Genomic DNA, 23,673 nt, shown 5'->3' on the forward strand with positions numbered 1-23,673 from the left:
ATCTCTTTTCTCATCATTGTTGTTGATCTGGCCGACAATAGCAGTATCATTGTGGCAAACTTAAAGATCAGGTTATTAATGTATATGGCCACATAGTTACAGGTGCACAAGGAGTGGAGCAAGGGTCTGAGCACACAAGCCCTAGGAGCACCAGTGTTGAGACAGGTTGGAGGAGATTTTGCAACCACTTCTAACCAACTGTGGTCTGCTGGTTAGGAAGTCCAGACGCCAGTGGCAGATGGAAGCTCCAAGGCCAAGATCCAGAAGATTAGGAATGAGCTTATTTTGTATTGAAGGCTTATGTGTGTTGAAGGCTGAGGCTGAGCTGCAGTCGACAAAACGCAACCCGACAAAGATGTTCTTATCGTAAAGGTGATCCATAGCCAGAGCTGACTGTAATGCTAGAGAGAGATGGTGTCCTCCGTAGGCATGTTTTTTTCCTGTATGCAAACTGCAAGGGGTCCAGCTTGACCAGACATTTGATGTCAGACCTACCAGGCAGTAGTCATTGAATCATCCAACTTTATGACCATAATCATGTATTGTCTTACTGCTGACTGGATAGCATGCAACAAAAGTTTTTCACAGTACCTCTGTACAGGTGACAATAAACTGATGACTTTAGACTTTAGAGATACAGCGAGGAAACAGGTCCCTTGACTCACCCCATACTCGGATTCGGCATCACCCGGCAGGGGGCCCAACATCGAAAGCCTGGATCGCCTCAACGCAGAGGGAGAACAAGGAAGGAAGAGATAAGGACTTTAAGACTTTTGCCTTCCATCACAGTGAGGAGGTGCCTGGTAGACTCACTGTGGTGGATGTTAAACTGTGTTCATTGTGTGTTCTATTATTTTATTTTCCGTCATGACTGCAAGGTACGCAATTTTGTTCAAACTTAAAGTTTGAATGACAATTAAGGAAACTTTATAATTATACGCTAACACTATGCTACGCATTAGGGACAATTAAACATTTTACCAAAGCCTATTTACCTACAAGTCTGTACATCTTTGGACTGTGGGAGGAAACCAGAACTCCCGAAGAAAACATTCTTCGGGAGAATGTACAAAAAACTTACATACAACACCTATAGTCAGGATCGAAACCGAGTCTCTGGCACTGTAAGGCACCAGCTCTACTGGTACGCCACCATGCCGCCCTTTTGAGGAATCAAATGATGGACGTTTCCCTGCACAGACCCTCAGCTCAACTTCACAGTATGGTACAGCAGCTGCACCACAGCTGACAGGAAGGCACTGCAGCGGGTGGTGAAAACCGTTCATCACATCATCGGTGCCCCGCTCCCTGCCATGGATGCCCTCCACCGTAAACGGTGTCTGAGACGGGTCGGGAAAATCATCAAGGACCCCTCTCACCCTAACCATGGACTATTTGCCCTCCTCCCATCAGGGAGGCGGTACAGGAGCCTCAGGTCTCGCACAAGCAGGCTGAGGAACAGCTTTTTCAACAACACCATTACACTGCTGAACTCAGTCCCGTCGCTAGCTATCTTTACACTCTCCCATTTGTATACATTTATTTGCCTATGTACCAGTTTAATTCATCCACAGTCCACACATTGTTAATCAGTATTTTTATTTCTACTATCTTGCATTATGTAGCAATGTTACAAAATTTTGAGATTTAAAAAATCAAGTCTGCAATTTATCCCATCAGATAAAGCATAAAAAGAAGTTTAATTTGACACCTAATTCACTTTCATATCTCAAGTATTTAAAAAGTTATGGCCATTTTCATACTCGGAAATTAGCATCTTGTTCCCTATTGATTTTCTATGGACATAACAAAAAAGCTGTGATCGTGGACAGTCAAAAGCCCATAACTTTCTTAAAAAATAAGAGAACTGAATGAAATTTTCAGTTATCATAGATTGAACCATTCTGAAACAAATATAAAATAATCTTACTTGGATGACCTGAAATTAAAGCATATAATTAGTTAGTTACCCAATTGTAGCTAATTTCAAACTTCAATTACTAGATCTAAACATCTATCCATTTCTTAATAAATGATTAACATTTTTAAATAGCCTAAGTGTCCAAATAATATTCACAAATAATTCACAATAAAACATGATTTTTAAATCTCATTTACATTAATTTGTAGGCCAACTGGAAGGAATTTAGTGTTTAATTGCTGTAAATTAAAGTCCATTTAAATCTGCTTTCTAGTGGGATCCTGGGAACGCGCTGGTTTAGAACGTTCACATTGCGGTAGATTTGTGCCCTCAAATGCCCAGAAAAATACTGCGGGATATAATGGGCCCAAAATTAGCTACTCGCAATATTAAACTTTGTATAAAGGGATCTTAAGAAACCCTTTTTAATGTAAAAATAAACAGCCTACCTCCTATTGTCCCCTGTATGAGATCCGGCCGGTTGCCGGCGGTCGGGGGTTTAAGAGGTTAATTTTTAAACTACTATAACAATTATATAAAGCTCTTAAAACTAATAATAGCTCAAGCGACGGAATCTGCCAGCGAATTTTCGTTAATAATTAACTAGGCTGAACATCCTCGATTTGAAGCCTAGAGAAAATCGCGTTTTAAACCCGCCCCCCTCTAAACGGCGCCAAAATCGCGCACACGGGCTGGGACAGATTTTCAGCGACGCTTCAGGTACGCTTTGCAACATACCTACATTATGACCAGACGCTAAACTGCATTTCGTTGTACCTGTACTCGTATTTGTGCAATGACAATAAAGTTGAATTGAATTGAATTGAACTTGCCCACACCAACCAAGATGCCCCACTAGTCCCACCTTCCACTAGTCTGTGGAATTCTCTGCCTCAGTCATGACTGCAAGGTACGCAATTTTGTTCAAACTTAAAGTTTGAATGACAATTAAGGAAACTTTATAATTATACGCTAACACTATGCTACGCATTAGGGACAATTAAACATTTTACCAAATGTTACCAGGTTCTCTGGATGCTTTCAAGAGAGAGCTAGATAGGGCTCTTAAAAATAGCGGAGTCAGGGGATATGGGGAGAAGGCAGGAACGGGGTACTGATTAGGGATGATCAGCCATGATCACACTGAATGGCGGTGCTGGCTCGAAGGGCCGAATGGCCTACTCCTGCACCTATTGTCTATTGTCTATGCTTTTGGCCCATATCCTTCTAAACCTTTCCTATCCATGTACTTGTCCAAATGTCCTTTAAGCTGTGCAATAGCCCCACTGCCTCCTAGTTAGTTCCATACACCCACCACTCTTTGTGACGCTTGGCACAGGTGATTGGCTGGTTAGGGCTGTCCGTGACCGACAGCGTTTGATTGGTTGGCTGAATGCAGCGTGTGATTGGCTAACCGCAGCTGGCGTGTGATTGGTTAATTAAAAACAGTGCGTGTGATTGGCCGTTGAGGAAAGCATGTGATTGGTTGGCTGGAGGCATCGTGTGATTGGCTGGTTGCGACCGGCGATTCATTGGCTACCTGAGGACAGCGTGCGATTGGCTGTCTTAGTGCGATGTAATTGGTTGGTTGAAGACCGCGTGTGATTGGCTGATTATTGACAGTGTGCGATTGGCTGGTTGAATGCGACGTGCGTGATTGGCCGCCTGAGAGCGGCGTGTGATTGGCCGCCTGCAGACGACCTGTGGATGTTCGGCTGCAAACAGCTGGCGGCGGCCGGGATCCGCGCAGCGGGTAAAGGCGGGGCCGGGGCCGAACAAAACTCCACTGGGCCGGGTTGTCCCGGGTGAGCGGGGAGGATGGCGGCTGGAAGTGGGTCCGGGAGCCGGGCTGCCGGCTGGGCCCGGGGCGCTCTGATCCGCGGCGCCGTTGTCGCTCTGGCCTCATTCACGGCCGCGCTGTACTGCCTGCGGACAGAAGGTAGGGCCCGGGGAAAGCGATGCCGGGCGGCTGCACTGCAGCAGCAGCAGAGGCGGCCGCTGTCTCCTTCTGTGACAAGCGCCAGTTCCTCCTCCAGTGATTCTGGCCGGTAAAAGTTCTCCAGGATCCAAGCCGAACTCCCTGCCCACCTACAATACTTCCACGTTGGGCCACACTTACCCTGGCATCCAAAACACAGCCCACAATTGGCACTGCATTCTGCCAGCGTGAGCTTCCTTTTGTGCCATTGTGTGAGTGGGTCAGCACTTGCCCAGTATGTTGGTCTACATTTTTTTAATCCCCCTCTGCAGTTGAAATGAACTGTTTCCATAGTTGGGAGGTTTGGGCTGACAAAAGCCAGTGTCAGCATGTCAAGTCGAGTTTATTGTTACAGTAAATGCACAAGTACGGCGAGGTGCAGGTATTTGGCAATGATAATCAATGTTTGCAAACGTATTATAGGCACCCAGTCTCATACAAACACACAATACATGAATTATACATAATTACACAAATTCTGTTGCACAGTAAATAGAAAGACAGGGTATGTTTAAAACAAGAATGCAATTAGAAAAAAACAAGTCCATGGTGGATTAAAAGACCTGCAATGAGTGCTCTGTTGTTGAGATAGGATTAGAGTTGTGCAGGGCGATTCAGGAACCTAATGGTTTTAGGAAAGTAGCTGTTCCTGAACATGATGTTCTGTACCATCTGTACATCCTTCCCAATAATAACAGTGAGAAGAGGACATGACAACGATGGTGGGGTCCTTGATGATAGATGTGAAAAGCATTTGATTAATGACCTTGCTATGAGGCACCGAGACTAACTGTTAATGTTGTTTTTCCAGTTCTGCACAGAGCCTTCAGCTTTCACAGTCACAGGGATTCTGAGAGCATGGATGAAACTCTTCAGCTGGTTAGGAATATTGTTCCTCCATTAACTGCAGAAAAACATAAAGGACAGGATGGGAGGATCGCAGTGATCGGGGGTTGCAGTGAGTACGTGAGAACTCCTCTATGCTCTGTCCTGTGCTGTACTTTGCTCGTTTAAATTGTCTGATGCAGCAAACTAATGATCTGAGTGCCTATGCAAAGCACCAACCTGATGTAACACTGCATCATAAGTTCATGTGATAGGAGCAGAATTGGTCCATTCAGCCAATCAAGGTTACTCCGCCATTCAGTCATGGCTGATCTAACTCTTCCCCCTCAACCCTGTTCTTCTGCCTTCTCCCCATAACCCCTGACACCTGTACTCATCAAGATTCTACCCATCTCTGCCTTAAAAAAATATCCATTGACTGCCTCCACAGCTGTCTGTTGTAATGAATTCCACAGATTCACCACCCTCTGACTAAAGACATTCTTCCTCATTTCCTTCCTAAAGAAACATCCTTTAAGCCTGAGACTATGACCTCTGGTCCTAGACTCTCTCACTAGTGGAAACATCCGCTCCACATCAGTAACACAGCTCATTCCCTGTGTAACTCCGAGCAGAGCACGGGCTGTGGGAGAGGGGAGGGAATGCACTCGGGGATGGGTGGATTTAAAAAGAGGGGCAGAGGTGGTCTGAGGAAGAGAGGGACCAGGGGAATGGATTTTGGGGATAGAGGGCCAGTGAGGGCAACATGGACGTAGCAGCTTGTCACTGGGTTAAAGACTAAACTGTCAGCAAATAAAGCGTGGGTCAAATAAATATGAATTAAGAGAATTTAGTGACGGTTGTTTTTAATCCCTGAGCTACAGCGACATCTGACCATATTTTCCTTCCACCGAGTGCAGGTACACTGGAGCACCGTACTTTGCTGCGATCGCCAGCCTTAAAGTGGTGGGTGCCTGTTTAAGGTTGGAAACTGCTGTTTAAAGCTGTTGGTCCAAATGTCATAGTTCATGCTGAGTTTATGGTCATCGTACCAGTGTGTACAGAGTTTATGGCATCAGGTGGGGTGAGGGCGAGAGAAGTAGAGAGACCATTAATCTTAACTGCTGATTTGCAGTGCAAAGTCTTCCAAGCTTGCATTGTACCTCGGGCTTGTGAGTTGTAAGATGCTGATGTTCAGCGGTTATAAATTGCTGAACGGTTTCATTACACAAGGTCCTTCAGTCTCCCAAAGCACCATCAACTTCCCTTGCAACCAGTGTTTGTCTCCAGGCACTGATCCATTTCCCATGGGAGCCACCTTCAGCATCCAAGGAGCAAGTGCCAAATGCAAACCACTTGCAGTGTTTTTACCCCATAGGCCAACCCTCTACTAATCCAGATATCAGCTTTCTCACCCATGGAAATCCCCCCTAGCTTCTCCAGTTTGGAGCCTCAGTCCCTTGCCTGTTGAACCGTTCCAGTCAATTCTCCTTCACCCTCTCTTGGACCTTCATTGGCTTTGCTGGAGGGTGATGACCAGAATTGGATGCAATCCTCCAATACTAATGACCGGTAATTCTCAATGTTCCACTATAATTGCCCTGCCACTGCATTAGATCTCTATTTAAAAAAAACTCCAACATCTTGCATGTGTTTTGATGCTGTCTCAGCCTTTGTACACCATATCAGCTTCCATATGTGGGAGGGAGGGGTGGATAATGAGGGTGTGTGCGTGAGGGTAGATGGCAGGGGGGAGGAAGTGTGTGCTTGTTTGTGTGGCTGTATGTATGTGGGATATGTATGTGTCAAAAGGAACTGCAGATGCTGGTTTATACTGAAGATAAGCACAAAATGCAGGAGTAACTCAGCGGGTCAGGCAGAATATCTGGAGAGAAGGAACAGGTGACTTTTTGGGGTCGGGACCCTTCCACAGACTGATGTATGAGGTATGTATGTGGTGGGTGGATGTGAGTGTGCCTGGGTCGATTAGGTGGGTGTGTGTGAGGTGGTGTGGGGAAGGGTGGAGTGTGCGGTGTGTGAGGAATAACCACGTACGTTTACTGTTTCAGGGGGCTGACCTCGCGCATGTGTTCTGCACTACAGATGCCGCACCGATCATCAAGTCCTACAGCCCCAACCTCATCGTTCATCCTGTGCTGTGAGTTCAGTTCTGCCCTGGTTCAAGGGGAGGGGGAAGTGGCCACTTGACCCTCTCTGCACCCAGGGTCTGGGTCAAGGAGCTGGGCAACTGAAGAGGGACGAAGGGGTGGGCTTTTAATTTTATTTCATTTTAGAGATACAGCGCGGAAACAGGCCCTTCGACCCACCGAGTCCGCATTGTCCAGTGATCCCTGCACATTAACACAAGCCTACACACACTAGGGACAATCTACACTTGTACCTGGTATGCAAACCCAAGCCAATTAACCTACAAACCTGTACGTCTTTGGAATGTGGGAGGAAAACAAAGATCTTGGCGATAACTCACGCGGTCACAGGAAGAACATACAAACTCTGTAAAGACAGCGTCCATAGTCGGGATCGAAACCGGGTCTCCGGCGCTGTTGAGGCAGAGTCTGTACTGGGGTGAAGCAATTTGGTTGTGAGGGGGGGGGGTTCATTATCTCTGCTCGAGGACAGTAAATGGTGGAATGGGCTGAATGGCCTCGGGGAGGGATGTGGGGAAGAAGTGATGTGGTGATGTTGGTGTTGAGTGAGCCAGTTTCAAGTGGGGGTGCCAGGGCCGGAGGGATTGTGGAGCGAGGGGGTGGTGCAGGAGATGGAGGAGGGGTAACGTGGGGTAGTGGTACAGGAGAGGCAGTTGGGTGGAGGGGATGCTGGTGAGGGAGGGGTAGTGGGGGCGGTGCTGGTGGGAGGAGCGGCGATGCCTGTGGTAAAGGCAGTGCTGATGGAGGCAGAGGATGCTGTGGGGTTGTTGTTGTAGGGTTATGGGGTGATTGATGGGAGAGGGACTGAGAGGGATTGATTTGGTAGTGGGGCAGGCCACAGAAGAAGTGGGTGCAAGGCATTGATGAAGCTGCAGTGGTGAGGGCTGGCAGGGGTGGTTCTGGTGGGCTGTGGGTGAGGGAGGATAGTGCTATGGTAGGGGTAGTACTGTCAGGGTGAGGGGTGGTACAGTGTTGTGAGGGAGGGGCAGTGCGCTGGGAGGGGGTATGGGAGTGAGGGGTGGTACAGTGTTGTGAGGGAGGGGCAGTGCTATGTGAGGGGTGGTACAGTGTTGTGGGGGAGGGGCAGTACTGTGGGTGAGGGAAGGACAATGCTATGTGAGTGAGGGGTGGTACAGTGTTGTGGGTGAGGTGTGCCTGTGCAGGCCAGACTGACGGCTGGGGCTGTGTGCGTTGCAGGGACAAGAACACGGCGGTGGATGAGATTGTGCAGTGGTTCCCAGCCCTGCACGCCATGGTGATCGGGCCCGGATTGGGCCGAGACGAGATGGTGCAGCAGAACACCAAGGTGATGATGAGTAGCACGGTGCCCACAGTGGGCAGGATGTGGCACGAGGAGGGGGGCAGGGTGAAAGGGGCGCAGACAGGATTGCAGAGAAGCCGGATAAACGTGGCAGAGACGGGGAGAGGTTTGAGAGGGTGCGTGGAGTCATAGTGATACAGCAGGCAAGCAGGTCCTCTGGTCCAACATGCCCACACTAGCCAACATGTCCCAGCTACACTAGTCCCACCTGCCTATGTCTGGTCCATATCCCTCCAAACCTGTCTTGTCCATGTACCGGCCTAACTGTTTCTTAAATGTTGGGAAAGTCCCAGCCTCACCTACCTCCTCTGGCAGCTTGTTCCATACACCCACCACCCTTTGTGTGTGGGGCAGGAAGAGCAGCAGCGCGCAGAGGGGCCGAATGGCTGTGTCTGTCATGCACTGTGTGTTGTGTGGACTGTGTGGAGGGGGATGAGAGGAGCCACTTGTCAGTGGTGCGGGTGACCGGATGTGGATTTGTTTTACCACAGGACTTAATCGTGGAGTGCAGATACCGGGGAATGCCGATTGTGGTGGATGCTGTGAGTAGAAGCCGGGAACTTGGGGATTGGGGAAAGTGGAAGGGGAAGGGGATGATCTCTGATCCCATGCAGAGCATTTGAGGGGCCTGGCTGTGGACCTCTGCTCCTGTTCCTTGTATTCCCATAACATAGAAAATAGGTGCAGGAGTAGGCCCTTCGAGCCTGCACCGCCATTCAATATGATCATGGTTGATCATCCAACTCAGTATCCTGTACCTGCCTTCTCTCCATACCCCCTGATCTCTTGAGCCACAAGGGCCACATCTAACTCCCCCTTACATATAGCCAATGAACTGGCCTCAACTACATTCTGTGGCAGAGAATTCCAGAGATTCAGTGCCCACAGTGGGCAGGATGTGGCATCACCCTGTAGCATCTCAAGCTCAGTGCGACGGTGTGCAGTTCCCGCTGCAGAGTATAAAAACCTGAAGCCAACCGCAAAGCGAACTGCACTGCGACGTTTGGACATGAGACGGGATCTGCCCCCCTCGCTGTGGGATCCTGAGCACCCGCTCAGGGGAGGGGCACCCACAGTTTAATCCTCCCCTCCCCTGACAGTGCAGCACTCCCTCAACCCGACACTCGGGGAGTCTCGTTTAGTTTATACAGTGTGAAAATGGGCCCTTCAGCCCACCGACTCCGCAATGACCAACGATCACTCGTACACTAGTTCTACCCTGCACACTGGGGACAATTTACAGAAGCCAATTCACACACAAACCTGCACTTTTTGGAATGTGGGAGGAAACCGGTGCACCCGGGGAAAACCCACGTGGTCACAAGAAGAACGTGCAAACTCTGTACAGACAGCACCCCGTAGTCAAGGATTGAACCCGTGTCTCTGGCGCTGTAAGGCAGCAACTCTACCGCTGTGCGACCTTGAATCCACCCGGGATTTATTTTTGTGCTAAATTCTGGGATGGGAGGATCTCCAGTCTTGGAACTCTGACACAGCTGAATCACAAGTTCAACCGGGGAACTTGGAATCAAGCAGATAAATAAAGCCATTCTCGGTATCTGTGAAAGTATTAGATTGTTCTATTCGTGCTTTGTTGACCCTTTCCAATCTGGCGCGACTGTGACTCCAGACCTGGCAGTGCGGCTCTCTTTGAACTGCCTCCCCAGGGACGTTGCAGTGGCGTCCACATCAGGAGAGTGAACAAACAGGATTCTCATTCTGTTCTCCTTCTGCTGTTGCTTCTCTACTCCCAAGCCTTTCTTGATGTCCTCTGAGCGAGGGCTATATGTATGTGGTGATGTATGTATTTAATCTATAACGTTAGTACCTCCACCAATGTAAAGCACTTTGGCAAACGAGAGTTGTTTTTCACTATATAAATAAAAGTGACTTGACCTGTTCTCTGTGACTCACCAGTTTTCTGGGTCCTCTATCTTCAGGATGGACTGTGGGTTATTACGCAAGAACCGACTGTGATCCAGGGATACACTAAAGCCATCCTGACGCCGAATGTTGTGGAGTTTGGCAGACTGTATACGGCTGTGGTAGGTCTTTGGGGAGGATAATGGACTTTAATCAGCAGCCTGCTCTTTAGATCTATTCCTATCTCACCGCTTGTTGAACTGGTGCTGAAGAGGACTAGTACAATGATAAAGTAACTCAGCGGGATGGGCAGCATCTCTGGAGAGAAGGAATTGAAGTCTCGACTTGAAACATCATCCATTTCTTCTCTCCGGAGATGTTGCCTGTCCTGCTGAGTTACTCCAGCATTTTGTGCCTGTCTTCGGTGTAAACCAGCATCTGCAGTTCATTCCGAGTACAATGATAATGTTAGATAGGGGCAACAATTAGAGCTATGATGGTGTTAGACCAGAACAAAGGGTTGTGTGGTAGTAACATTAGATTGGGACAAATATCAGTACTGTGGTAACAGACCTGGACAAAAGACCTGGTAACATTAGACCTGGACCTGGGCAACGGCCAGCTTGATTTCTGACCATGCCTTAAATATTTGCAAGATTTGCTCCCGTTTTACAGGAGGGTCAGTAAACAGACATCAAAGCAGGAACTTGTAAATAGGAACGGGATGTTTTAATAAGTGAACCTTTTCCATGAAAAAAGTGGAGTACTCACAGCATGGACATTTTTTAAACGCAAGCTTTAATTACTTATTCACAGTTTATAAAGTTCTGCATGAATCAAAACTGCTTTTCATGCAGTTTGCCAACACTGTCCATCAGTATACAATATTGCCAACCTTTTCCATGACACACTTGAGCCCACTGCAACCAGCGTTCACAGAACGTCTCAAGTCCCTGTGGACACCGCTTGCTCCCTCTCCAGGGACACACGTGCACAGATGTGAGCATGGAAGGGGGGCAGCAATCGACTCGGGTAGAACTTTGGCCAGCTCTTGGCCTGGACCTGTGAATGGCTATCCTGGCCATGGCCAGGAGCAATGGGTCAGGTGGCAGGACGTTTGTTGTATAGGAAGGAACTACAGATGCTGGTTTACACCGATGATCGGCACAAAATGCTGGAGGAACTCAGCGGGTCAAGCAGAATCTCTGGAGAAAGAGATCTGAAGAAGGGTCTCCATTCAAAACGTTCCTTTTATCCTGAGATGCTGCCTGACCCGCTGAGTTACTCCAGCATTTTATGTCTATCTTTTGTTGTGTAACCCTACAGAGCCCCTTGAACATGACATGATGGTCTGGTAAGGATTGGGTCAGCCCTGCTGTGATCAGTGTTACAACTTATGGTCTCTGTTCCTGATCTATACAGTGCATTCAGAAAGTATTCAGACCCCTTCACTTTTTCCACATTTTGTTACGTTACAACCTTATTCCAAAATTGATTAAGTTCTCTTTTTTTTTTATCATCAATCTACACACAATACCCCATAATAAAAAAGCGAAAACAGGTGTTTGGAAATTTGTGCAAAGTAATTAAAAGGAAATTACTGAAATATCACTTTGTCACATAAATATCACATGAGTATTCAGACCCTTTACTCAGTACTTTGTAGAGGCAACTTTGGCACGATTACAGCCTCAAGTCTTCTTGGGTATGACACTACAAGCTTGGCACACCTGTATTTGGGTAATTTCTCTCATTCTTCTCTGCAGATCCTCTCAAGCTCTGTCAGGTTGGATGGGGAGCATCGATGCACAGCGATTTTCAGGTCCCTCCAGAGATGTTCGATCGGGTTCAAGTCCGGGCTCTGACTGGGCCACTCAAGGTCATTCACAGACGTTGTCTTGGCTGTGTGCTTAGGGTCGTTGTCCTGTTGGAAGGTGAACCTCCACTCCAGTCTTGGGTCCAGAACACTCAGGAGCAGGTTTTCATCAAGGATCTCTTTGTACTTTGCTCCGTTCATCTTTCCCTCGATCCTGACTAGTTTCCCAGTTCCTGCTGCTGAAAAACATCCCCACAGCATGATGCTGCCACCACCATGCTTCACCGTAGGTATGGTATTGGCCAGGTGTTGAGCGGTGCATGGTTTCCTCCAGAAGTGATGCTTGGCATTCAGGACAGAGTTCAATCTTGGTTTCATCAGACCAGAGAATGTTGTTTCTCATGCCTTTGGCAAACTCCAAGCGGGCTGTCATGTGCCTTTCACTGAGGAGTGGCTTCCGTCTGGCCACTCTACCATAAAGGCCTCATTGGTGGAGTGCTGCAGATATAGTTGGCCTTCTGGAAGGTTCTCCCATCTCCACAGAGGAACTCTGGAGCTCTGTCAGAGTGACCATCGGGTTCTTGGTCACCTCCTTGACCAAGGCCCTTCTCCCCCGATTGCTCAGTTTGGCCGGGCGGCCAGCTCTATGAAGAGTCCTGGTGGTTCCAAAGTTCTTCCATTTAAGAATTGACGGAGGCCACTGTGCTCTTCAGGACCTGCAATGCTGCAGATATTGTTTTATGCCCTTCCCCAGATCTGTATCTCGACACATTCATGTCTTGGAGGTCTACGGACAATTCCTTCGTCTTCATGGTTTGGTTTTTGCTCTGACATGCACTGTCAACTGTGGGACCTTATATAGACAGGTGTGTGCCTTTCCAAATCATGTCTAATCAATTTAATTTACTACTGGTGGATTCCAATCAAGTTGTAGAAACATCTCAAGGATAATCAATGGAAACAGGATGAACCCAAGCCCAATTTTGAGTGTCATAGCAAAGGATCTGAATACTTATGTAAATGTGATATTTCAGTTATTTTTAATTGCTTTGCAAAAATTTCTAAACACCTGTTTTCGCTTCTTCATTCTGGGGTATTGTGTGTAGATTGATGATTAAAAAAATATTAAGCCATTTTAAAATGCTGTAATGTAACAATGGAAAAGTGAAGGGGTCTGAATACTTTCTGAATGCACTGTATGGGGCATTTCTGCTTTGCACTGACTTGTATTGTGCCTGTGCGTTGGCGATGATAGAGGTGAAATTTCCAAATGCTCAAACTGAACCTGGTTTGGGTTGAGAGGAGTTAATGTTATGGTAAATTTAGAAAGTTCTGTGTGCAGTCTGTAGTGGTGCTCATGCGAGTTCTCTGATTAGCTGGAGACCCCTGTGGATATGGAGAATGAACCCGAAGCACTGCTCAAACTCAGCCGTGCTCTGGGCAACGTAACCATCGTGCAGAAGGGGCATCACGACCTGATATCAGACGGAACAACTGGTAAGCTTCTTGATTAGTTCGGGGGTCAGAGGTTATGGGGAGAAGGCAGGAGAATGGGGTTAGGAGGGAGAGATAGATCAGCCATGATTGAATGACGAAGTAGACTTGATGGGCTGAATGTCCTAATTCTACTCCTATCACATGATCTATCTAAGGTTCATCACACAAACGTTTTCTTCTGGTGGCGTTCTCACTAGCTTTCGTATCATGGATTTCTCCCATATCCGCACTCTTTGTTTCAGTTTATTCCTCTGCCACATCCCAAAATCCCATCACCAGGGAGAGAACGGAGTTGGCTTCATGTGGGGTATGGTGTGCTGGCACTGGATGGACACAGGCAGTGCTGGTCACTTGGCTGTGCAGCATGTGGATTCAACTTAATGGAGTATAAGCTTGTGTGCCTAGAGGGGAGAGGGTTGGTGTGTGTGTGTGCGCACATCTATGGGGGAAGTGGCTGGTATCTGTCTAGACGGGAGGGAGCAGGAGTATGTGTCTAGACGGGAAGGGCAGGAGTATGTGTCTAAAAGGGAGGGGCAGGAGTGTGTGCGTGTCTTGGTTTCTTGGTCCTCCAAAATATTCCAAATGGAATTTAAACTGGAGATGGGAGGGGGCAGAAGTGTGTGGTTACAGGGAAGAGGGCAGGAGTGCGTGTGTGTCTATGGGGGAAGAGAAGGAATGTGAGTGTATACAGGGAGGGGCCAGATTGTGTGTGTACTGGGGGCGCTGGTATGCGTGCACATCTATGGGGGGGGGGGGGAAGGAAGGGGCAGGTATCTGCCTGCAGGGTAGGGGGCAGGAGTGTGTGTCTACAGGGAAGAGGGAAGGGTAGTGTGTGTGTGTGTGGGGCTACAGGGGAGGGGGCATGCGTCTATCTTGGGGAGGGGGCAGGAGTGTGTCCAGGAAGAAGGGGCAGGATAGTGTGGGGGACAGGGCATGTGTCTGTGTCTGCAGGGAAGGGGGCAGGAGTTTGTGTCTAGAGGGAAGAGTGTGCGTGCATTTACATGGCGTGGGTGAGCATGGAGAGTCGTGTGCGGAGGACCTTCTGGGATCTGTACGTTAACGACAGATTCTACATTCAAAGAGTTAATTTCTCAATACATTAAAAACAACAAATCAGTGATAGTGATGGCCACGTCTACCACTGTGCAAGAGTGAATGGTGCAAGTTTGTATAGGTTACAACTAGCCCAATTAAGGGTTACATGGAGTCCGCACAGCTGCCTCGTACATCCCCTTCGATCCTCTCATCTGACACAATCCAGTTTCCCACTTAAACCCAAATCTGCTTTTATCCCGTGGGGGTGAATGCCACACTCGGGGGAGAGGCCATTATGTTTCTCAGTAATTCATGTGTTTAACTCTGCCTGTCATTAAACAACAAATATCTTCAGGACTTGGAGCCACATCAACAACCACGATAATACATACAGTACTCTCCACAATGTTTGGGACAAAGACCCGTCATTTATTTATTTGCCTCTTTACTCCACAATTTGAGATTTGTAATAGAAAAAAAATCTCACTTGGTTAAAGTGCACATTGTCAGATTTTATTAAAGGGTATTTATACAACATTTTGGTTGCACCGTGTAGAATGTTTATACATAGTGGTCCCCCCCCCCCCCCCCCCCCCCCCCATTTCAGGGTACCATACGGGACACATGGCTTCACAGGCATTTGTAATTGCTCAGTTTTGTTTAATTGCCTCAATGCAAGTATAAGAGAGCTCTCAGCACCTAGTCTTTCCTCCAGTCTTTCCATCACCTTTGGAAACTTTTATTGCTGTTTATCAACACAAGGACCAAAGTTGCGCCAATGAAAGTCAAAGAAGCTATTATGAGACTGAGAAACAAGAATAAAACTTAGAGACATCAGCCAAACCTTAGGCTTGCCAAAATCAACAGTTTGGAACATCATTAAGAAGAAAGGGAGCACTGGTGAACTTACTAATCGCAAAGGGACTGGCAGGCCAAGGAAGACCACCACAGCTGATGATAGAAGAATTCTCTCTATAGTAAAGAAAAATCCCCAAACACCTGTCCGGCAGATCAGAAACACTCTTCAGGAGGGGTGTGGATTTGTCAATGACCACTGTCCACAGAAGACGTCATGAACAGAAATACAGAGGCTACACTGCAAGATGCAAACCACTGGTTACCCGCAAAAATAGGATGGCCAGGTTACAGTTTGTCAAGAACTACTTAAAAGAGCAACCACAGTTCTGGAAAAAGGTCTTGTAGACAGATGAGACGAAGATTAACTTGTATCAGAGTGATGGCAAGAGCAAAGTATGGCGGAGAGAAGAAACTGGCCAAGATCCAAAGATACCACCTCAACTTTGAAACACGGTGGTAGGGGTGTTAATGCCTGGGTATGTATGGCTGCTGAACGTACTGGCTCACTTATCTTTATTGATGATACAACTGCTGATGGTAGTAGCATTATGAATTCTGAAGTGTATAGACACGCCCTATCTGCTCAAGTTCAAACAAATGCCTCAAATCTCATTGACCGGTGGTTCATTCTACAACAAGACAATGATCCCAAACATACTGCTAAAGCACCAAAGGAGTTTTTCAAAGCTAAAAAATTGTAAATTCTTTAGTGGCCAAGTCAATCACCCGATCTGCACCCAAATTGAACATGCCTTTTATATGCTGAAGAGAAAACTGAAGAGGACTAGTCCCCAAAACAAGCATAAGCTAAAGATGGCTACGATACAGGCCTGGCAGAGCATCACCGGAGAACACACCCAGCAACTGGTGATGTCCATGAATCGCAGACTTCAAACTGTCATTGCATGCAAAGGATATGCAACAAAATACTAAACATGATTACTTTCATTTACATGATATTGCTGTGCCCCACATATTATGATGCCCTGAAATGGGGAGACTATGTATAAACAGTGCTGTAATCTCTACATGGTGAAACTAAAATGTATTATATAACCATATAACAATTACAGCACGAAAACAGGCCATCTCGACCCTTCTAGTCCGTGCCGAACACGTATTCTCCCCTAGTCCCATACACCTGCGCTCAGACCATAACCCTCCAATCCTTTCCCGTCCATATAACTATCCAATTTATTTTTAAATGATAAAAACGAACCTGCCTCCACCACCTTCACTGGAAGCTCATTCCACACAGCCACCACTCTCTTGAGTAAACAAGTTCCCCCTCATGTTACCCCTAAACTTCAGTCCCTTAATTCTCAAGTCATGTCCCCTTGTTTGAATCTTCCCTACTCTCAGTGGGAAAAGCTTATCCACGTCAACTCTGTCTATCCCTCTCATCATTTTAAAGACCTCTATCAAGTCCCCCCTTAACCTTCTGCGCTCCAAAGAATAAAGCCCTAACTTGTTCAACCTTTCTCTGTAACTTAGTTGCTGAAACCCAGGCAACATTCTAGTAATTCTCCTCTGTACTCTCTCTATTTTGTTGACATCCTTCCTATAATTAGGCGACCAAAATTGTACACCATACTCCAGAATTGGCCTCACCAATGCCTTGTACAATTTTAACATTACATCCCAACTTCTATACTCAATGCTCTGATTTATAAAGGCCAGCACACCAAAAGCTTTCTTTACCACCCTATCTACATGAGATTCCACTTTCAGGGAACTGTGCACAGTTATTCCCAGATCCCTCTGTTCACCTGCATTCTTCAATTCCCTACCATTTACCATGTATGTCCTATTTTGATTTGTCCTGCCAAGATGTAGCACCTCACACTTATCAGCATTAAACTCCATCTGCCATCTTTCAGCCCACTCTTCCAACTGGCATAAATCTCTCTGTAGACTTTGAAAATCTACTTCATTATCCACAACCCCACCTATCTTAGTATCATCTGCATACTTACTAATCCAATTTACCACACCATCATCAGGTCATTGATGTACATGACAAACAACAGTGGACCCAACACAGATCCCTGTGGCACCCCACTAGTCACTGGCCTCCAACCTGACAAACAACCATCCACCATTACTCTCTGGCATCTCCCATTCAGCCACTGTTGAATCCATCTTGCTACTCCACCATTAATACCCAACCATTGAACCTTCTTAACCAACCTTCCATGAGGAACCTTGTCAAAGGCCTTACTGAAGTCCATATATACAACATCCACTGCTTTACCCTCATCAATTTCCCGAGTAACCTCTTCAAAAAATTCAAGAAGATTAGTCAAACATGACCTTCCAGGCACAAATCCATGTTGACTGTTCCTAATCAGACCCTGTTTCAGAATCTGTTTATCCAGATGCTTATATATATTAAAATGGCCTTAAATAAAATCTGACAATGTGCACTTTAACCACATGTGATTTTTTTTTTTTCTCTATTACAAATCTCAAAGTGTGGAGTACAGAAGCAAATAAATAAATGATGGGTCTTTGTCACAAACATTATGGCCAGTTTTATCCAGCAAGGCAGCCATCATTCCTGATTATCCTGAGGACTATTGGCTTCCATCCTCTGTCGTGTTTGAACGCTTTCCTATTTCCATGTCTGTATGCTGCACTGCTTGTCTTGAGTGGCAACACAACTGTTATGTTAGATTGATTGTAGGTTTAATTAATAATGTTCATTAAAGTGACAGGAGTTTTAATCTCATTGGATCACTCCTGAGCACCGGTCAGATGATATGACTAACCATGTTCCTGTCTCTCCGCATGCAGTGCTGGTGTGTTCACTGAAGGGCAGTGGGCGTAGGTGTGGTGGCCAGGGAGATCTGCTGTCTGGATCCTTGGGACTGATGGCCCACTGGGCCTTTGCTGCTGGGAAGGAGAAAACTGATGGGTAAGAATGGTTAACATCCTGATTCTGATTGGCGCTGTCATTGCCAGCAATGCAGGATCACAATCTGGCGGTCCTGCCTCTGGAAGCGAAGGTGCAGGATTTGAACTATGCACTGAGATCTGTTCCTTTTCAGATAGTCTTGAGGAGGTGATAGTTGAGTTCACTGGCAGTGCTGGGTCCATCACAAAAAACAGCCTCCTTTCCATTACCTCCATTTATACCTCACGCTGCCTCGGCAAGTCCAGCAGCATAATCAAGGACGTGTCGCACCCTGGTCACTTCTTCTTCTCCCCTTCCATCGGGCAAAAGATGTAGAAGTGTGAAAATGCACACCTCCAGATCCGGGGCCAATTTCTTCTCGGCTGTTATCAAGCAACTAAACCAGCCCATCACCAACAAGAGAGCAGTCATGAACTACTATCTGCCTCATTGGTGTGCCTCAGACTATATTTGATTGGACTTTACTGGCTTTATCTTCGCCAAACATTATTCCCGTATTATGTATCTACACTGAATAGCCCGATTTGTAATCATGTATTGTCTTTCCATTGACTGGTTGGCACGCAACAAAATATTTTCATTGTACCTCAGTACACATAAAATAAACTGAACTGAAGTAACTGCTGGGCTTTAATCCGGTGCAATAGTTTCATTTATTATTGTCATTTTTCCGAGGTACAGTGAAAAGCTTTTGTTTGTGTGCTATCCAGTCAAAAAGACTACATGAATACCATCATATAGGGCAGCACAGTGGTGCAGCAGTAGAGTTGCTGCTTATAGTGCCAGAGTTCGATCCTGACCACGGGTGCTGTCTGTACATTCGCCCTGTGACCGTGTGGGTTTTCTCTCTGTGCTCCCGTTTCCTCCCACACTCCAAAGATGTACTGGTTTGTAGGTTAATTGGCTTCGATTTAAAAATTGTAAATTGTCCCTTGTGTGTAGGATAGTGTTAGTGTACGGGGATCGCTGGTTGGCGTGGGCTAAAGGGCTGATTCCGTGCTATAAAATTATAAAAGGACTGGACAAGCTAGATGCAGGAAAAATGTTCCCAATGTTGGGCGAGTCCAGAATCAGGGGCCACAGTCTTAGAATAAAGGGGAGGTCATTTAAGACTGAGGTGAGAAACGTTTTCACCCAGAGAGTTGTGAATTTATGGAATTCCCTGCCACAGAGGGCAGTGGAGGCCAAATCACTGGATGGATTTAAGAGAGTTAGATAGAGCTCTAGGGGCTAGTGGAGTCAAGGGATATGGGGAGAAGGCAGGCACGGGTTAATGATAGAGGACGATCAGCCATGATCACAATGAATGGCGGTGCTGGCTCAAATGGCCTCCTCCTGCACCTATTTTCTATGTTTCAATGTACGGACACTGATTTTCAGGGAACTCTGAGAAGGTGATCAGTCAATCCATTAGTCCAGGTTGCACAGAACGATCCTAAACGACATAATAATTACACACAAGATGATTAACTTATCTATATTCGTACTTCATAGAGCACTGATGGTCCATTTTCTCATTTCGTACTTGTCCAATCTGGAACCATAATGGAAAACTGCTTTTCAGCCAGTCCCGGCAAACCTGTACTGTCCTTGCCTGCTTCAAAGTCTCCACTATTGTCCCTGTACCCAAAAAGACAAGGATTACTGGTCTTATCACCGGCCTGTCGCACTTCTTCTTGCGTATGGCGTGCACAGCCTAAAGTTGTTGGACAACTTGTTCTATCTGATCTTATTGGATTGTGCACGCAGGGTTGATTGCATTTGTTGAAACAGGGCGGACCACGTGAAGGTTGCAATCTCCCACCCCGCCTATCGCACTGTCCTCTGTAGTCATCAGGCATGAGACAGGAAAAAAACTGAAGAGAGATGGGGGTCCACGGGGCAACACCCCTGGCGGGGGTAAAAGTGGGCAGTGCCCCCTTTATACAGAGTCCTGCTCCTGCCTACAGTAACACCTGCTCTTCTCCCCCCCCCCCAGGTTTTTGATAATTGCACCTTGAAATGACACCGTTTTCTTGCCTGTTTATCCTTAATTTATACTGTAATTATTTTTTATTGTACCTTAAAATAACACAATTTACTTGCTTGTCACTTCTTAATTTACACAGAAAATGTGATAATTATACCTTAAAATGACACCAACTCCTTGCTTGTTTACACTTGAGTCATATTGAAAATATTTTATATTACACCTACTTGTTACATGATACCTGTTCATTGCTTGTTTAATTAGAGAGAAGTATCCTTTACACAGGCCTTTTTTGATAATTTTTTGATAATTATGCCTTGAAATGACACCATTTATTTGCTTGTTTACCCTTAATTTATACTGTAATTATTTTAAATTATACCATACAACAGGGGCCTCCAAACCTTTCAGCATGAGGGCCACATTTGGCACATTTTTGCGGGACGTAGGAAAAAATAAAGAAATGTCAGTTTTATGTTTAATGAACTCAAAAAAGAACTTAAGTAAGACAAATGAAAGATATTCAAAACAAAACATGTAGCCATCAATCAAGGTTAACCAACAAAATCATAAAGTTTAATGCAACCTCATTAAGAAGGATGGAACTGCTGTTTTTAATTTCAAAATTTCTAGCTCCCCTCCTTCATACAGGGAACGTTGTTAGCAAATATATCTAACAATGTTTCCCGACTTTTAATTTAAAAAACGCATTATAAATGATGATTAAAAAAATTACATTATTGCATGAATTAATACTTTTATCATAAAAAAGTGGATTTTCAAGGACCTATGATAAATCCAATGACTTTCAAGGCCTTGAAAAACAGTTTCAAATTCCAGGACTGTCAAGGACCATACGAGCACTGTGTTGGGTTGCATTTGATAAATGTTTGTCACGGCATGGCTCGCCTGTCGTACAGTAACTCCTGCTCTTTCCCCCCCCCAGGATAAATCCCACCCTTGTAGCTGCATTTGGAGCATGTGCATTGACGAGACAGTGCAACAACCAAGCCTTTCAGAAGCATCACCGTTCGATGACCACTACAGACATGATTGCAGAGATCTCCACGGCATTTCACAAACTCTTTGAAAGCTGACTGGAAGAAGTTTAAACGGCACCAGGAAGCCAGCTCTGCTAACGTGCCTGGCGCCAGTTCCCAGGCAGTAATGGTGCAGACTCCGATTTATTTTCCTGATGTTTTAAATGGAGACAGATGTTTTAAATGGAGACAGATGTTTGAGTTGCAATCAGATGTTACCATGGGGTGAAATTCAGATTCCAATCATCTGATTTGATAAGAATATATTTTGAAAATAAGTGGCTGGTAGTTGTTCAGGGGAGAAGCCATCCAACATTTAGAATCCTCCCGCTGTAAGATTCTTCGTTTTTAGCTTTGTTGCTGGATGAGTTAAAGTATGTTGCCTCAATAAAGTTGTATTCTCAATGTGACCGTGATTGAATATGTTTGCTAATTGAGCAGTTGACATTTTGCATCTATTTTCGGGGAGGGGGAGGGGTGTAGAAACTGAGGCTTCAGCTCCTCATAAATTCTTGTATGAGTGCAGCACAAGAAACAAAACTGTCCTGGCCACAGCCAAATATTTTAAACTGCTTAAAATAACAGGTTTACTTTCCCCTATGAACTGCCACTGAACATTTGGATAAATGGGAAACGTCCAAAAGTCTTCTCCAACTCATTCCCTCGACAAGTGTTAAACCTATAAATTATTAGTTAAATTTACCAAAGATTGATTTCCTTTTATTAATACATCAATGCATAGCACTGCCGCACACCACAGCTTTCTGCAGTCCAGTTAGATAACAATTTTATTTTTCTCCCCCCATTTGGAAATGATTCCTCCATTGACAGTAGTGCTCGGTGTAACAGGTTGAGAAAATATCAACACACACAAGGTTCTGCAAATCAGAATCCAGGCTCAGGTTAGGAATTGTTTTGAATTTGATCAATCCTCTAATTCAGTGCGACAAACGTTGAGCTTATCCGATGTATTGTCGATGGAACGCTGCTTTTAGTGTTAACATCCAGATGCTACCAGTAAATTGTTAAAGCACGTATCACGGTTCCTTAAGGTCAGATGCGAGTGGTTGGGTTTCGCCTTTACTTTTGTTCGCAAGTTGTGACGTCAGCTCCCAAGATGAAGTCGCTCCTCTGTCCTGTAAGAGGTCACAAGTAGGTTTACAACAAGTTGTGTGACAGATCAAACCATGTCAAGTGATCCTTGTCCCCCCCCCCCCCCCACCCAAACACTGCCCTAACGTGACCCTGCTGGCTTCCCACACACAGCTCCACTGTCAATCTCCAGTGACTGGAAGCTGGTCCACTCCTGACCCGATGGTAATAAGTCTGGAGAGTGATGGAACTCTGTCCACTTGCCTGGATGGGTGCAGCTGTAGCAACACTCGACTCTGCCTGGGGCGCTGCCGAGCTTGATCAGCACCCCACACCCTGGATACAATAATTCCCTCCACCACAGTGTCTACAACATGTTCTACAATTATTCACTTTGAATGCATCACTCGTATCTCTGATGTTTACCACAACGGCAAGTACATCGAGGAAGCAATACCAGCTGCAGGTTGCCCCCTTGGTCATCCTATTCCTGATTCAGATCCACACTGGCATTTCTTTATATCATCGCTGGGCCTAAAACAGGAATTCCCATGGCAACACTGCAGCAGTTCAAGATGGCAGCTCACCCCACCTCCTCTGGGACTGTTCAAGATGAGTAATAAGTGCTGACCTTGCCAGTGACTTCTGGATTCCCAAATCAAAGGTGTGCATTTTGAAAAGTACACACAGCCATATACTCTGCAAATAAGGGTCTGAATGGGGTGGAACACAGAGATTCAAGATACAAAATCAATCATAGAAAATAGGTCTGCACCGCCATTCAATATGATCATGGCTGATCATCCAACTCAGTATCCTGTACCTGCCTTCTCTCCATACCCCCTGATCCCTTTAGCCACAAGGGCCACATCTAACTCCCTCTTAAATATAGCCAATGAACTGGCCTCAACTACCTTCTGTGGCAGAGAATTCCACAGATCCACCACTCTCTGTGTGAAAAATGTTTTTCTCATCTCGGTCCTAAAAGATTTCCCCCTTATCCTTAAACTGTGACCCCTTGTTCTGGAATCATCACGGGTGTCAGAAGTATGGGGTTAAGAGGGAGAGACATATCAGCCATGATTAAATGGTGGAGTAGACTTGATGGGTCGAATGGCCTAATTCTACTCCTATCTCTTGTGATCACTGCAGGTAATTTCAGATTCAGTTCTAGTGATAGAAATGAGATGCTGAATACTCAGGTGACCAGTGCTCCTCCCCATGTTACAAACAAATGACAGACAGACACTGGCAAATAAAGTGTAGAAGTGTATTACCAGATAACCGCTGTGAAGAATGATAGAACAGGGTGGGGCTCTTCACCCCATAGGCAAAGGCTGAGGAGTGACCCAATTGAAGGCTGTGAAAGGAGA

General features: G+C 46.0%; 2 protein-coding genes and 1 long non-coding RNA gene across 8 annotated transcripts in view; 1 reads left to right on the forward strand and 2 right to left on the reverse strand.

The window, feature by feature from the left end:
- Positions 1 to 1,025: 1,025 nt before the first annotated feature.
- Positions 1,026 to 15,228, reverse strand: LOC116974554. The gene is made up of 3 exons (XR_004412387.1): positions 15,042 to 15,228; positions 8,479 to 8,483; positions 1,026 to 1,037 (listed from the first exon to the last, which is right to left on the reverse strand). It is a non-coding gene; the product is annotated as an uncharacterized LOC116974554 (long non-coding RNA).
- Positions 3,581 to 21,618, forward strand: naxd (NAD(P)HX dehydratase). Of its 3 annotated transcripts, none has more exons than XM_033023143.1 (10): positions 3,581 to 3,674; positions 4,711 to 4,861; positions 5,645 to 5,690; positions 6,794 to 6,882; positions 8,090 to 8,198; positions 8,705 to 8,755; positions 10,154 to 10,258; positions 13,269 to 13,389; positions 18,079 to 18,199; positions 21,115 to 21,618. In XM_033023143.1, exons 1-10 carry the CDS (start codon positions 3,629 to 3,631, stop codon positions 21,263 to 21,265), a joined length of 990 nt encoding a protein of 329 aa, XP_032879034.1. In that variant the 5' UTR covers positions 3,581 to 3,628; the 3' UTR covers positions 21,266 to 21,618. The 3 variants fall into 3 exon arrangements, with proteins under 3 accessions (XP_032879034.1, XP_032879032.1, XP_032879033.1); XM_033023141.1 differs by having other exon boundaries at positions 3,668 to 3,860; XM_033023142.1 differs by lacking the exons at positions 3,581 to 3,674; positions 8,705 to 8,755 and adding an exon at positions 3,719 to 3,860.
- The window catches only part of cars2 (cysteinyl-tRNA synthetase 2, mitochondrial), a 47,922-nt gene continuing 44,971 nt past the window's right edge, over positions 20,723 to 23,673 (reverse strand). For all 4 annotated transcript variants that reach the window (XM_033023139.1, XM_033023138.1, XM_033023137.1 and 1 more), the window contains one exon: positions 20,723 to 22,344. In XM_033023139.1, coding sequence (XP_032879030.1) covers positions 22,246 to 22,344 — 99 coding nt within the window. In that variant the 3' untranslated portion in view covers positions 20,723 to 22,245. The remainder of the gene's footprint in view (positions 22,345 to 23,673) is intronic.

This window comes from Amblyraja radiata, chromosome 6 (assembly GCF_010909765.2).
Source record: "Amblyraja radiata isolate CabotCenter1 chromosome 6, sAmbRad1.1.pri, whole genome shotgun sequence".
Taxonomy (NCBI): domain Eukaryota; kingdom Metazoa; phylum Chordata; class Chondrichthyes; order Rajiformes; family Rajidae; genus Amblyraja; species Amblyraja radiata.